General features: G+C 40.3%; 1 protein-coding gene across 1 annotated transcript; it reads left to right on the top strand.

Moving 5' to 3' along the window:
* Positions 1-12,000: 12,000 nt before the first annotated feature.
* Positions 12,001-13,951, top strand: cyp8b1.3 (cytochrome P450 family 8 subfamily B member 1, tandem duplicate 3). Its single transcript, NM_001004587.2, has one exon. The coding sequence runs from the start codon at positions 12,039-12,041 to the stop codon at positions 13,572-13,574; it is 1,536 nt and encodes a 511-aa protein (NP_001004587.2). The 5' UTR covers positions 12,001-12,038; the 3' UTR covers positions 13,575-13,951.
* Positions 13,952-16,478: the final 2,527 nt, after the last annotated feature.

The following is a 16,478-nucleotide window of genomic DNA, read 5'->3' on the forward strand; positions in this document are numbered from 1 at the left end:
ACCTCCAGGAACGAGATTGGTGACCCCTGATGTATTAGAACAGGGGTCACCCATCTCGGTCCTGGAAAACCTTCCATCATTACAGTAAAACAAGTTGAGGACTGTGAGGGACACACTAGCTTCACACCGCCATTATTGATCCAGCCCTCCTCGAGCTACAGGTCACAGTGAGATGGGGGAAAGCCTGCTCTTCTGATCTCACTTCAACAAAGCCCCAACATCCCCTTCTTCAGCTCACACCTGATTCACAGTGGCTCAGGGGTTCGGGACCACCTCACTGTCCTAGTTATCAGTCCTCAATTGATACCTTGTGTATCTACTCCTATATCTTCCTCTGCCTCACAGCAAGAATGTGGCTGGTTCAAGTCCTGGCTGGGCCAGTTGACATTTCTGCATGTTCTCCCCATGTTTGTGTGGGTTTTCTCCGGGTGCTTTGGTTTCCCCCACACGATATGAAGCATTCAATTCAATTCAATTCAGCTTTATTAGTATAGCGCTTTTACAATGTAGATTGTGTCAAAGCAGCTTCACATAAATGGTCATAGTAACTGGATCAGGGTAGTTCAGTTTTTAGTGTTTAAGTTCAGTTCAGTTTAGCTCAGTTCAGTGTGGTTTAAAATCATTACTGAGAGTCCAAACACTGAAGAGCAAATTCATAGATGAGTAGCTTTTCAGATCCTGAACCATGCAAACCAGTGGCGATAGCGGACATGATATGAAGCATGTTAAAGGGTCACGAAGCACCAAAACACATGAGTTTGAGCTGTTGACAGTCGTATATGTGTCCCACACTGCTAAAAACACTATTAGGACACCTATATTTCACTTAAAAGTGTAAATTGGTTGTTTTTGCGTTATTTCAAGCAAATTCATACATCCGGTTTGAAGCGAATTTTTGAAGCTGCGTCACGGTCATGACATAATAGCGAGTATTCCAGCGTGCAGACTGGACGTCTGTGCCTGAGTGAGTCTTATTACGTCTTACAGTGTGTTGCATTAATGCATGAGTAAGGCTTGGTTCAAACCAATCAGCGCGCTCTATTGTGCAACTTCATTAATATTCATTACTGTCACAGTGTTTAGACGACAGAGACGCCACGTTGTGTTGGCAAAACAAGCGTGAAGTGTTGCTTTTATAGTTTGCTGCAGTTAAGTTTCGTTTTCATTTTCTCTCTGTGAGAGCTCAGACTCACGTGTGGATTAACAGTGTACGCGACGCGCGACAACAATAACTTACGTGTCTAAGGAGGATTATTGTTTACCTGAGAGCTGTTCTCATCTGCAAACGCTGAAATCCGGATTCGCTTGTAGTCTCCTCTTAATAAAGACGCGGCTCTAGTTGCTGGTGATTGTCCTGTCTCTACAGATTTGGTAAGTGAGCGACCAGTGCTCTTTGTTTATTCAGTTTGTTCGTATCAAACAAACTATTGCACCGAGTGTAAACATGTTAGCACCACAACCAAATTTTAACCTCGTGTAGGATTTCTACCGCATTTTGGGACCGGAGTAACACACGCGGCTTTCTGACGCTACCTGCCATGTGCATCTAAGTTTCCGGGAAATGCTGAGTTTTTTTTTCTCTCATTCGCCGTGTGGTATCAAACATTGCATGAAAAATACACGCTTAGAGCAGTTCCTCGAATCAAATATCTCGTTTGTCGCGAGGGGCATGAATGAATTCTCTGAATGAAAGACAGTTAAAGTCCACCATTTAATAATTTGGCAAATAATTCGACTACAGATGTCCATGTAAACACAGTCGCGTGCCCAAATAGACACTCCCACACCGTGCCTCTTTTATTCCTCCGACACTCCCCCCTAAACAGAGCTGGACACGCCCACTTTTCTGGCTTTTTCCAAAGTAGAGGTGTGAAAACACCCTGCTGAAACTAGGGGGTTTCATGGCCCTTTAAAGAAAACAGGGCTCATTGACACACCCAATGATTGTGTAATCATCACCAAAAGTATCTCAAAGATGTTTAGGAACCAAGCAAACTCTCCCAAAAAGTTCACTTTGGTGAGTTGTTTTGAATAGCCGAAATTACTCAAGAATAATGTTGTGCTAGATTTGTTTCTAAATGAAATCCTCTCAGTTCCTTTTTCAATTTCATTTGAAGTATACTGAGGTCTTAATTGTGACTGAAAAATCATCAGAGTGACCCCAATTTGTTTTTCAAAGACATCCATTAAGCTGGTTTTTGCAGTGTGTTCCACTTCGATGTGTGCCCAATTCAGCATATTGAATCATTATTGTAGCTTTCGAAGAAAGAGAGAGGTTGATCTGACTAGATGTTCAGCTTAGCACATGAGTGCAGGAAAGTCAAGTGATTCTAATGCCGTGTCCTTTTACCTGAGGGTTTCAATATGCGGATATTTGCACAACATGACCCACTTGTCATCAGCATGACTGATTTAATAATGGTAAGTGCTGAATGTTCTCGTTATGTAAATAACAAAACGTTCCTAGATCAACATTCTCAGGTTGTCCTCAACGTCCTATATTTTCTGAGTGGGTGTTTTCATAGGGTTATGAAGAAATGCTCTGGAAACAACATATCATTCAATCATTCATTTTCTTGTCAGCTTAGTCCCTTTATTAATCCGGGGTCGCCACAGCGGAATGAACCAGCAACTTATCCTGAAAGTTTTTACGAAGCGAATGCCCTTCCAGCTGCAATCCATCTCTGGGAAACATCCACACACATTCACACACTACGGACAATTTAGCCTACCCAACTCACCTGTACCACATGTTTTTGGACTGTGGGGGAAACCAGAGCACCCGGAGGAAACGCACGCGAAGGCAGGGAGAACATGCAAACTCCAACTGAGAAACACAGAAACGCCAACTGAGCCGAGGTTCGAACCAGCGACCTTCTTGCTGTGAGGCGACAGCACTACCTACTGCGCCACTGCCTCGACCTTACAACAAATCTTAGTGCATTAATAATATTTGTAGAATTTAATATAACCGGTCTCCTAAGCTTTAAACTTATCCTGTCTCAAAGTGCTGCTCTGAAAGAGAAAGAAATAAAGGAAGAAAGAGATGTCTGAGTTACTCTTACACTGTAAACAAAAATGTAAGGTTCCACATAATTAATTTATGTTGACCCAACACAAATCAATTAAGTAAACTTAATACTTTTAAACATAATAAATTAAGTTGTCCAAATGAAATCTAAAATATTGTGTTGTTTCAGCTCATTTTAATGAAGTAGTTTGAACAAGTAATATATATATATTTTTTTTTTTGTTTACTTTTTAAAATAAATCTAGAGTTCACACTAAGCAAAATTGGCTTTAGTGTATGTTTAAATAAGTGTGTATGGATGTCTCCCTTTACTGGGTTGCAGCTGGAAAAGTATCCGCTGTGTAAACCATATGCTGGAAGAGTAGGTGGTTCATTCCGCTGAGGCGACCCCTGATAAAGGGATTAAGTCGATAAAAACGAATGAATGAATGTAACTCTTGACACATTCCTGTAGTTCTAGATATATTTTTGTAACTCTGGATTCATAGCCGGCAGCTGCAACTGCAACTCTCACATGGTCGCCCACTGCGCCCGGTCAGTACCTGGATCGGAGACCACATGGGAAAGCTAGGTTGCTGCCGGAAGTGGTGTTAGTAAGGCCAGCAGGGGGCGCCCAACCTGTGGTCTGTGTGGGTCCTAATGCCCCAGTATAGTGACGGGGACTCTATACTGCTCAGTGAGCGCCGTCTTTCCGATGAGACGTTAAACCTCTGTGGTGATTAAAAATCCTTCGAAAAAGAGTAGGGGTTTAACCCCGGAATCCTGGCCAAATTTGCCCATTGGCCTCGGTCCATCATGGCCTCCTAACCATCCCCATATCATAATTGGCTTCATCACTATGTCTCCTCTCCACCAATCAGCTGGTGTGTGGTGTGCGGTCTGGCGCAAAATGGCCAGGTGGATGCTGCACACTGGTGGTGGATGAGGAGATTCCCCCCATTGTGTAAAGTGCTTTGAGTGCCCAGAAAAGCGCTATATAAATGTTAGGAATTATTATTATTATTATTATCTGTAACATTAAATACATTGACAATTTGCATAATTGCTGGTGCTCTTATTATTAATAACGCCTATTTTTTTGGGTTCCCCCCAAAGTGCGTGGGTCATTTAGAATGATCCTAACTCCCCCTTAACCATGCAGATACTCAAGGTTTCATGGTTAGTGCCACTCACACATACCAGCATGAATTAATCATTCTTTGCCTGGGAGTGGAAGCACAGTTTGTGACCAATTTTGATCATAAGAACGGAATGTGTTCGAAGCCTGCCAGAAAGCTTGTAAAGAGTGAAAATGCTGTGTGTAACTTTCTTCAGTGTCGTAAATTAATGAATGGAATATAGTCAGCTAAATAGACCTACGTATTCTTTTAGTTGTTCAACTGTAAAACAAGTTGAAGTGCCGTGTGGGTCATCGCAAGATCTGAGCAGACCACACTGCATCTAAATCTATATACAGCTGAAGTCAGAATTATTCGCCCCCCTGAATTATTTTATTTTCCAATTTCTGTTTAACGGAGAGAAGTTTGTTTCAACACATTTCTAAACATAATAGTTTTAATAGCTCATCTCTAATCACTGATTTATTTATCTTTGCCATGATGACAGTAAATAATATTTGACTAGATATTCTTCAAGACACTTCTATACAGCTTGAAGTGACATTTAAAGGCTTAACTAGGTTAATTAGGTGAACTAGGCAGGTTATTGTAATTAGGCAAGTTATTGTATAATGATGGTTTGTTCTGTAGACTATTGAAAAAAATAGCTTAAAAGGGGCTGATAATTTTGTCCTTAAAATGGTGTTTAAAAAATTAAAATCTGCTTTCATTCTAGCCGAGATAAAACAAGTAAGACTTTCTCCAGAAGAAAAAATATTATCAGACATACTGTGAAAAATTCCTTGCTCTGTTCAACATCATTTGAGAAATATTTAAAAAAGAAAAAAATTCAAAGGGGGGTGAATAATTCTGACTTCAACTGTAAATACTTATATATTCATAAGCTTCAGTTGGTCCAGATCTCAGCTGCACGTATCATCACCAAAACCCCTTCTTCTCATCACATCACCCCTGTCCTGCAGCAGCTTCATTGGTTACCTGTTCACTTTAAAATCTTGATGTTAACATTCAAAGCCATCCACAATCTCGCCCCTCCAAATTAGTCTGCCCTCATCCACATTTCTCTTCCTTCTCGCACCCTGCGGTCTTCTTCCTCCCTCCACTGGTCTGTTCCCTCTGCTCGTCTTTCAGATGCAACAGAGCATTTAGCCAATGTTTAGCCTCTTGTTGTTTTATTGCTGTTGTTGATGTGTCCTTGAGTTGCCCGAAATGCGTCTTTAAATAAAATTTATTATTATTATTCATTCATTCATTTTCTTGTCCGCTTAGTCCCTTAATTAATCCAGGGTCGCCACAGCAGAATGAACCACCAATTTATCCAGCAAGTCTTTACACAGCGGATGCCCTTCCAGCTGCAACCCATCTCTGGGAAACACATACACACACACATATATACACTACGGACAATTTAGCCTACCCAATTCAACCTGTACCGCATGTCTTTGGACTGTGGGGGAAACCAGAGCACCCACACGTATGCAGGGAGAACATGCAAACTCCACACAGAAATGCCAACTGAGCTGAGGATCGAACCAGCGACCCAGCGACCTTCTCGCTGTGAGGCGACAGCACTACCTACTGCGCCACTGCTTCGCCATTATTATTAGTAGTATTATTACATATTTGAAGATGTGGCATGGCACAATGCCATTCGATGTAGTGCTTTATGTCATACTTGTCATCCATTTTAATTTGTGTCTCAATCAGGCAAACTGAATAGCATTGATTTTGAACAAGGTAAATTTTAAACACCGTAAGTATAGCATAAAATCACAAGAAACACCCAGGCTGGATTATCGAATCTATCGGAAATCAGAATATATTCATCCATCAGTTATCCATTATCAACCGCTGATCTGGGGCCGATCTGAACTTCCCTCTCTCCAGACACTTCCACCAGCTCCTTCAGGGGAATCCCAAGATGTCTCCAGGCAAGCCTGGACATCGAGACCAACCCTCACCTCCACCAACTACGTATATATATATATATATATATATATATATATATATATATATATATATATATATATATATATATATATATATATATATATACACAGTTGAAGTCAGAATTATTAGCCCCCCTTTATTTATTTATTTTTTTTTATATTTCCCAAATGATGTTGAACAGAGCAAGAAAATTTTCACAGTATGTCTGATAATATTTTTTCTTCTTGAAAAAGTCTTATTTGTTTTATTTTGGCTTGAATAAAAGCAGCTTTTAATTTTTAATGAAACATTTTAAGCACAATATTATTAGCAATATTATCAGAACAAACCACCATTATATAATAATTTGCCAAATTACCCTAACCTGCCTAGTTACTCTAACCTAGTTAAGCCTTAAAATGTCACTTTAAGCTGTATAGAAGTGTCTTGAAAATATCTAGTCAAATATTATTTACTGTCATCATGGCAAAGATAAAATAAATCAGTGATTAGAGATGAGTTATTAAAACTATTCTGTTTAGAAATGTGTTGAAAAAATCTCTGGTAAACAAAAATTGAGGATAAAAATAACCAGGGGGTCTAATAATTCTGACTTCAGCTGTATATTTTTATTTATTTATTTGTTTGTTTGTTTGTTTGTTTGCTTGTTTGTTTGTTTGTTTGTTTTACCTTAAAAGGAGCTGAGCCCCCTAAAATTAAATTCCTAAAATTGCCTAAAATTTAAACACTCTTAAAATTCAAACTTTCATAGAAAAATAAGCTAAAAAATAACATCCGTGTAACTTCTACCTTCTTTTAGCATGTCTAGAATTTCAAGTTTTTGTGCGATGGTTCCCATCTTCCTCTGCCTTTCGGGTGCTGCCGCAGGTGCTTTTGACGGTGCAGAACATTTTGTCGACATTGTGGGAAGAAAACTTGCAAACATAAAGTACAGCACTTCAAGCTGAGCACACTGTGTACTGCACAGGAGACACGGCACGGACGCAGAACACAATGATTAGAGTCAAAGCAAAACTCCTCAAGGCCATAGTTGCCTATCCCTGATTTATATTTGATAATTCATAATCACTGGTTAAGGGTTAAAGCCAAATGGAAAAAACTACAAGATACAGAAGAAAGTAAAATATGAGAGAAAAGATCTGGATAAGTGTCAAGAATCATCAGACCTGTAAGTGCACCCAGGTATCAAAGAATTCTGGCCCCGTTTCGCGTTCACGTGGGTTTCCTCCAGGTGCTCCGGTTTCCCCCACAGTCCAAAGACATGCGGTACAGGTGAATTTGATACAGGCTAAATTGTCCGTAGTGTATGAGTGTGAATGGATGTTTCGCAGAGATGGGTTGCAGCTGGAAGGGCATCCGCTGTGTGAAAAGTGCGAGATAAGTTGGTGGTTCATTCCACTGTGGCGACCCCGGATTAATAAAGGGACTAAGCCAAAAAGAAAATGAATGCCAGATGTAATATGTAGTATTTGGCCCAGATGTTAATAATTCATGTTATCCATGTAAGTTTGTGGTATTTTGACCCACGTTTATTCATTTATTTATTTTATTGTTTTCAAATAAAGAAAAAAATTTGACCAATCAGACTGCCTTGAAAAAATTGCACGCGCATAACACGTAACCTAAAGTGCAATGCTTAATAGGATTATCAATTTCATTGCAGTCGTGACTAGTGATGGGTCGTTCATGAACGATTCGTTTATTTTGAATGAATCTTCAATATGACTCGGTAACTACGAGTCCTCTCAAGGAGTGATTCGTTCATCCGTGCGTGCGCACTTTTGTGCTGGTGGTATCGTTCATTTCAAGTCTTTTGAGTCGCTCATCGCGGAAAGGCAGAAGCCAGTCATTTGCGTTTAGAGCCGGAAAAAGAATTGATCCGTTCATCTCTCGAGTCCTCTGATTTGAGTCATTCTGTCACGTGATGAACGAACGACTCAAGAACCAGAAGACTTGAAAGGGGGAACTAATCATCATGGCTCCTATCGGCTCAGACTGTATACATTGGTTAAGATTATATGTGACTGTCAGTGTAACGTGAACGAACCACTGACATTTGAAAACATGAAGAGGTGAGCTGAGCAAAGAGACGACAATACCTTCATAGACAAAAGAGCAGGTAAACCTTGAATTATTGTTTTCTCCTTCGTAGTATTCAATTTATGACTTATTTGTCGTGTGATCGACGTTTTGGGCTAGTTGTAGATGTGTTTGGAAGCAATTCGTAACATTTTAATAATATTTTGGCAAATTGAACCAAATGACGAAATGACTCAAAAAGATTCGTTCATCTCAATGAACGAGACTCAAAGATCCGAGTCAGTAAAATGATCCAAAATTGGGGGAAAAAATAAACACGGGGGCTTAATAATTCTGACTATAACTGTGTGTGTGTGTATATATATATATATATATATATATATATATATATATATATATATATATATATATATATATATACACACACACACACATACATAGATATATTCTAATCAGCCAATCACATGGCAGCAACTCAATGCATTAAGTGTGGTTTATTCATAAACTAATTTCGAGAGGATCACGTGCTTATATTCAACACGGCTGGCTCCTTGTTAGCTCTGTAATCAGCCCTATTAGATGATTACGGAAGCATTATAAATAACCTGAGTTTTTCACTCCAGTAATCTTCGTCTTGAAGCTCCGCCCGTTTCCACCCCTACATCCTCCCTCTTTTTCTGATCGGGCGACACGGTGGCCCAGTGGCTAGCACTGTTGCCTCACAGCAAGAACACCGCCAGTCCAACCCATCGGGCTGGTTGGTGTTTCTGTGTGGAGTTTACATGTTCTCCCCGTGTTCGCGTGGGTTTTCCCCGGTTTTCCTCCCACCGTCCAAAAACATAAACCATAGCAATCGACTAAAACAAATTATCACCCAATACAACCTGAGTTTACACTTCTCACGGCGACAAGCAGGGGAGTTCTCGAGACCTACCTGACCTTGAATTCCCCTCTCGCCCTTCTAACGGGAGGGAGCCCCGGGCTCGAGGATATTACGAGCTCAGGGCTCTCTCCCGGGATGCCAAATACGCTTTATTGATTATCAGCTAAGTGTGAATTCTTGAAGTGTCACGAAACTACACAGAGAGGATCCAATTTTCAACTACTTTAATTAAAAACAGAAAGAATGTATCAAAAGATACAACTGGATGTTTCGGAGACGAAGAAATGTTCAAAACAAAAGAGAGCCCACAGGCCACAACGTCAACCGACGAAACAGACTGCGAAGAATTCTGAGGAACAACAGACGGGAACATGGACAAACAACGGACTGATAACACGCAGTAACCACAGGCTGAAATATATAGTCAGTAAACAAGGATCAGCTGGAGGATGATTAAGTCAGCTGATTCGAAAGCACATCGTCAGCACAAAAGGTAAACAAGCACACACCCTCACACACGACAACACACAAGACATGACACATAACATACAGAAAGAACACACAAACCGTGACATTAGGCATGTAGACATGGTCAAGAGGATTTGCTGCAGTTCAAACCGAGCATCAGAATGGGGGAGAAAGGGGATTTAAGTGACTTTGATTGTGGCATGGTTGTTGGTGCCAAACGGGCTGGTCTGAGTATTTCAGAAACTGCTGATCTACTGGTAATTTTCCGCACAACAACGCAAAAAAAAAAATATATGACACTTTACACATGTTTGGGGGTAATCTTTTCATCCACCACCAGTGTGCAGCATCCACCTGGATGACGCGATGGCAGCCATATTGCGCCAGACCGCACACCAGCTGATTGGTGGAGAGGAGACAAACTGATTAAGCCAATTATGATAATGAAGACGGTGAGGAGGCCATGATGGACAGAGGCCAGTAGGCAAATTTGACCAGTAATGCCAAGGTGAAGCCCCCACTCTTTTTCAAAGGACATCCTGGGATTTTTAATGACCACAGAGAGTCAGGACCTCGGTTTAACATCTCATCTGAAAGACGGCGCTCACTGAGCAGTATAGAGTCCGCTTCACTATACTGGGGCATTAGGATCCACACTGATTAACCCAGGTTACAGGCAAATTAAAAGTCCTATTAGCATGCTTCGGCATATCCCCCATTGGCTGAACCCCATAAATCTTAAATCAGACAGAAAAGTTACTAACCTAATGTAGGTTTTTGGTGAATCTGATTAATTTACATTATATATATATATATATATATATATATATATATATATATATATATATATATATATATATATATATATATATATATATACATATCAGAGGTCGCGTTAACCAAATATTTTCTGTCATTGACGGAAAAATCTGAAGGTGATCCGTCATTTTGAAGGATTATGCTGAGGTGATCTATTGCAGTTTGTAGATAACTGTAATTCCCACTCCTGTCCAGCTGATGGCGATTGCCCTTGTTTTATCTCCTCTTTGTCAACGCTGCGTACACTTGCAAAAATCTCACAGCAGCTGAGTGCGAGAAGTTTCTTTGAACGGCCAAATAGTTGTGATATTAATAATAACAGAAAAAAGAAAAAAGAGAAAGTGATGCAGTGGACGATGAAGAACAGACAGACCAAAATCCTCAGTTCGCTAACAGCTGTTGTTACAGGCCAACCAAGCGGCAACAAGGAGGTCAGGTGGTTTGGAGTGCGCTGTGAGCTTCATGCACTACTGATCGCAGAGGGGGGAAGCGGCGCCCCTGGTGCTGAAGGATGCTGCAGTATTTTTTCCCGGTGAAACGAGCGCTTGCAGAATCGGGAAATCCCACATTCAGAAAATCCAGCACTTCTGATCACTTCCTTAGGAGAAATGTTTCTTAACTACAAAACGCTGGCTGAAGTGGCGCTAGATAACAGGAAGTAATCGGCCCGAGCTCAGCTGCCCTTCATTGTCTCTGGCTCCAACTCGGCATCGGCGAGTGTTATCCGGGCAGAGTATGGCCTGCAGCTCGCTCCCGCACATGCGTTTGTGATGCGACTGTAACGCACAGGCCCGATTCCTAACCATATCTGGCCCGAGTCTGTCTGTAGAGTCCGGGCCGCTTCTGGCAAGGACTCTCCAGTGTGGCAGCAAAACGTGGCTTCAGCCTCCAGAACAAGCCTCTGTCATGAGAAGTCGACTTTCCGAGGCAAAGACACAGAATTTAATGACAATTGCCTCTGCATCAGTCTCTCTTGATGCGTTCGATTACGCACAGGCCAGCACCCAGTTCAGGTCAACGCATGAGGAAGATATGAGGTAGGCAGATATGAGTTTTTGTTCATTTGTCAAACAAAAATAAATGAATATTTTAGCCTATATGCTCGTTGTGCAACTTAATTATAAAAATATGAATAAAAAAATGATTAGAAAATATGAGAATTAATTGACGGTCAATAATAGGTTATGACGGAATTTTTACAGCCCTCTCCGTCAAAATGACAGACAATGAGAAAGTCTAACGCGACCTCTGGTATATATATATATATATATATATATATATATATATATATATATATATATGTATGTATATAAATTTACTTAAATAAATTATTTAAGATGTTAGATGTTGTTAAAAAATTGCCAACATATCGGAGTTAAGGAGGTTAAATCTATTAACAATCTTGCATTTCTCTTTATAATACATTGTAGGGTCTCATAAATAACTAATTGCAGTTGTAGTACAATAACATGCTGTATTAATATTCATTGCAGGCCATGTCATGCACATTTTTTGCAGTGTCCTCTGCCTTACCTACTATGCTTAAGAATGTAGTAGCCAGTGTATTCTGGACAATAAGTACTAAGCAAGTATGCCATTTTAAACACAGCCAATGCAACTTGAAACTACTGGAAGAGGTGGGGCATAAAACAGCTGATAAAAAGGGAGGTGACAGAACGATAAGAGAGGTGAAAGACTGAAGAGAAAGGAGACATATGAATGTCAGAAGATGGAGAGCCTTGTACAAATCCTGCTTGCTCTATTACTCTCTGTCATAGGTGCACTTTACCTTCTGGGGGGTTTTCGCCGCAGACGGACTGGAGAACCTCCACTGGAAAAGGGTCTGATTCCCTGGCTTGGTTGTGTGCTGGAATTCAGGAAGGATACAGTCAAATTCCTTCAGAAAATGAAAGCAAAACATGGAGATATTTTTACAGTGCAGCTCGGAGGCTTTTACTTCACTTTCATCACAGATCCGCTGTCTTTCGGCGCAGTGGTCAAAGAGTCAAGAGCAAAGCTGGACTTCACAAAGTTTTCAGACCAGTTGGTGGAAAGAGTATTTGGCTATCATCCCATGGAAAACGAACACAAGTTCCTGCAAACAGCGAGCACCAAACATCTGATGGGAGACGGTCTGGTGGTCATGACTCAAGCCATGATGTACAACCTCCAGAATCTGATGCTCCACAGCGTTGGGTCTGGGAATGGCAAAGTGTGGCAAGAATCCGGACTTTTTGCGTACTGCTACAACATCGTTTTTCGAGCAGGTTATCTATCACTGTTTGGTAATGAGTCCCCCAAAGGCACAGGAAAAGAGTCTGTAGAAAAAGCCAAAGAAATCGACTTGCAGCATTCGAATGACCTTTTCTGCGAATTCCGAAAATATGACCAGCTGTTTCCCAATCTGGCGTATGGAGTGCTGGGCCCCAGGGGGAAGATGGAGGCAGAGCGTTTGAAAAGGCTCTTCTGGAGCACACTGTCAGTGCAGAAGATGAGAGTCAAAGACAACATCAGCGGCTGGATTTCAGATCAGCAGCAGGTGAGAGCCGAGCTCGACATGCAGGAGTTCATGCAGGACAGATTCATGTTTCTGCTTCTGTGGGCGTCTCAGGGAAACACGGGTCCTTCTGCATTCTGGCTGCTCTTGTATCTGATGAAGCACCCCGAGGCTATGAGCGCTGTTAGGAAGGAGGTTGAGGAGATTCTCAAAGAAGCAGGGCAGGAGGTGAAACCAGGAGGCCCACTGATAGACCTGAGCAGGGATATGCTCCTGAAAACTCCCATCCTAGACAGTGCAGTGGAAGAGACTCTCCGTTTGACAACCGTTCCTCTCCTTACCAGAGGTGTTGTGCAGGATATGACCATTATTATGGCAAACGGACAAGAGTACAAGATCCGTGAGGGTGACAGAGTGTCGGTTTTCCCCTACTTAGTTCATATAGATCCCGAAGTTCACCCGGATCCCCTCACCTTCAAGTATGACCGGTTTCTCAATGCAGATGGAAGCAGAAAGACTGATTTCTACAAGGATGGAAAGAAGCTCAAGTATTACAGCATGCCCTGGGGAGCTGGAACCACAATGTGCCCGGGAAGATTCTTTGCCACAAATGAGCTGAAGCAGTTTGTCTTTCTCATGCTGTCCTACTTTGACTTTGAGCTGACAAATCCAAATGAACAGATTCCAGATATTGATATCAGACGATGGGGTTTTGGCTCCATGCACCCAGATCGAGACATCCAGTTCAGATACAGACCTAGAATTTAAAAACACTGTTTTTGTCTTCTATGGTCTCATACTTTAACATTTTGATAATACTTAAAATACAATAGTCTGTTTTTGGTGCTGCTTTTTAAACTAACATGCTTTTGCATTTCCTGTCCATTTAAATTGTGAGACTGCTTGAGAAAAGGTTGTTTAAATACTGTCTGCCTAACTACTGTGAATGGTTTTGTGGTTAGTGGTGGTTTTGCTATATCTCATAACCTGAATGTTCCAAGAGCTTATATTTACTGTCTTTATCTATGCATGCATGCCATACAACATGCATAGCAACATAACAAAACAAATACAATATATATATATATATATATATATACTGAATATTTGCAGACAATATATAAATAAATAAAGACTTTAAGGTCTGTTCTTTTGTCTTTCTTTAGTGCCTGTTTCTTTGTTTTGGTGAATTACCTTCCAATCTTATACTTATTAATAAAAGAATAGAGTGAATGAATATTTCCCAGTAATAAATTCAACAGTAAGCATGCACCCACTGAGTATATACATTTATATATACAAAATTATCTTTTGCATGGTGTTTAAAGACAGATATATGTGCTGTACCTTCAGTGTGTGCAACCAACCAGCCGATAAAGGTAAAGATACACCAAAGATGTTGTTAGGTGTATAAGTGTGCACCTGATTGGGTTAAATGCCGAGTCCAAATTCTGTGTTGATCATTATCGTGCATCACAAATGAGCTTTCAAAGTAAACTACTAGTATAAATTCAAATCATTAGATTACTATTTACTATTGTTACCCATTTAAAAGTGGCCCAACATAGTCCTAAGTGGTATTCAAGTAGTACACTTACAAAGATACTAGTACATAGATGTTAGTATTCTTACTGCAAGAAATAGCCTATACATACAAACATACTGCAACACTACGCATAAAATGAACTTAAAGCAGCACTAGGAATGTTTTCAACATTCAGTCCACAGAGTTATATCAGTGGAAGAAAAACTTTTAGGCTAGCCCTAAGTGGTCGCATTAATTTTATTTCCATTGTCAAGCCTAAAGCAAGCATGCCATTCACACGGGGCTTCAGCGGCAATGCTTGACAGCCAATGAAAGTAGTCAGCAATTGGCCACTGTCTGAGCTGGTGTATTTGCATACAGCGATCTGATTGGCTGATGCTTCCATCGGCGCTTGAAAAGTTGAGCAAGTCCCAACTTCTGCAGCGAGAAACGCCTCTGAAGCGGCGCCGACGGATCCGCAATGCAGTTCGGCAGCGCCTGACGTCAGCCATTCAAAGTGAATGGGAAGCGTTAAAGCTGACGCCCTGTGTGAATGGGGTGTAACATCCAGGGCCTGATGGGACTTCAGCCGAATACATTGGGTGAAAGTGGGCTAGTTGGGGCTTTGGGGTGGGGTGACAAAGACAGTGTTTGCCTGAGCTAGGGAAAGAATGTCTAGATAGATAGATAGATAGATAGATAGATAGATAGATAGATAGATAGATAGATAGATAGATAGATAGATAGATAGATAGATAGATACTGTAGGTAGATAGATAGATAGATAGATGATAGATAGATAGATAGATAGATAGATAGATAGATAGATAGATAGATAGATAGATAGATAGATAGATAGATACTGTAGGTAGATAGATAGATAGATAGATAGATAGATAGATAGATAGATAGATAGATAGATAGATAGATAGATAGATAGATAGATAGATAGATAGATACTGTAGATAGATAGATAGATATAGATACTGTAGATAGATAGATAAATAGATAGATAGATAGATAGATAGATAGATAGATAGATAGATAGATAGATAGATAGATAGATAGATAGATAGATAGATAGATAGATAGATAGATAGATAGATAGATACTGTAGGTAGATAGATAGATAGATAGATAGATAGATAGATAGATAGATAGATAGATAGATAGATAGATAGATAGATAGATAGATAGATAGATAGATAGATAGATAGATAGATACTGTAGATAAATATATAGATATAGATACTGTAGATAGATAGATAGATAGATAGATAGATAGATAGATAGATAGATAGATAGATAGATAGATAGATAGATAGATAGATAGATAGATAGATAGATAGATAGATAGATAGATAGATAGATAGATAGATAGATAGATTTGGGAAGAGAGCGGTGAAAAAAAAACTTTGTACTTGACAGAGGAACAGAGAGGGACAGAGCAGCCAGTTTGGCTGGCTGGCTGGCTGGTTGGTTAGTTAGTTAAGTGGTTGGTTGGTTGGTTGGTTGGCTGGTTGGTTAGTTAGTTAGGTGGTTTGTTGGTTGGCTGGCTGGTTGGTTGGTTAGTTAGTTAGTTAAGTGGTTGGTTGGTTGGTTGGTTGGTTGGTTGGTTGGTTGGTTGGTTGGCTGGCTGGTTGGTTAGTTAGTTAGTTAGGTGGTTGGTTGGTTGGTTGGCTGGCTGGTTGGTTAGTTAGTTAGGTGGTTGGCTGGCTGGCTGGCTGGCTGGCTGGCTGGTTGGTTGGTTGGTTGGTTGGTTGGTTGGTTGGTTGGTTGGTTAGTTAGTTAGTTAGTTAGTTAGTTAGTTAGTTAGTTAGTTAGTTAGTTAGTTAGTTAGTTTGTTAGTTAGTTAGGTGGTTGGTTGGTTGGCTGGCTAGATAGTTAGTTAGTTAGTTAGTTAGTTAGTTAGTTAGTTAGTTAGTTAGTTAGTTAGTTAGTTAGTTAGTTAGTTTGTTAGGTGGTTGGTTGGTTGGCTGGCTAGATAGTTAGTTAGTTAGTTAGTTAGTTAGTTAGTTAGTTAGTTAGTTAGTTAGTTAGTTAGTTAGTTAGTTAGTTAGTTAGTTAGTTTGTTTGTTTGTCTGTTCATATAGCACACAACCTTGCCTAAAGTGCTGAACACAATCAATACTAATTAAAATAACAAG

The sequence above is a fragment of the Danio rerio genome, chromosome 2 (assembly GCF_049306965.1).
Source record: "Danio rerio strain Tuebingen ecotype United States chromosome 2, GRCz12tu, whole genome shotgun sequence".
In the NCBI taxonomy this organism is placed as follows: Eukaryota; Metazoa; Chordata; class Actinopteri; order Cypriniformes; family Danionidae; genus Danio; species Danio rerio.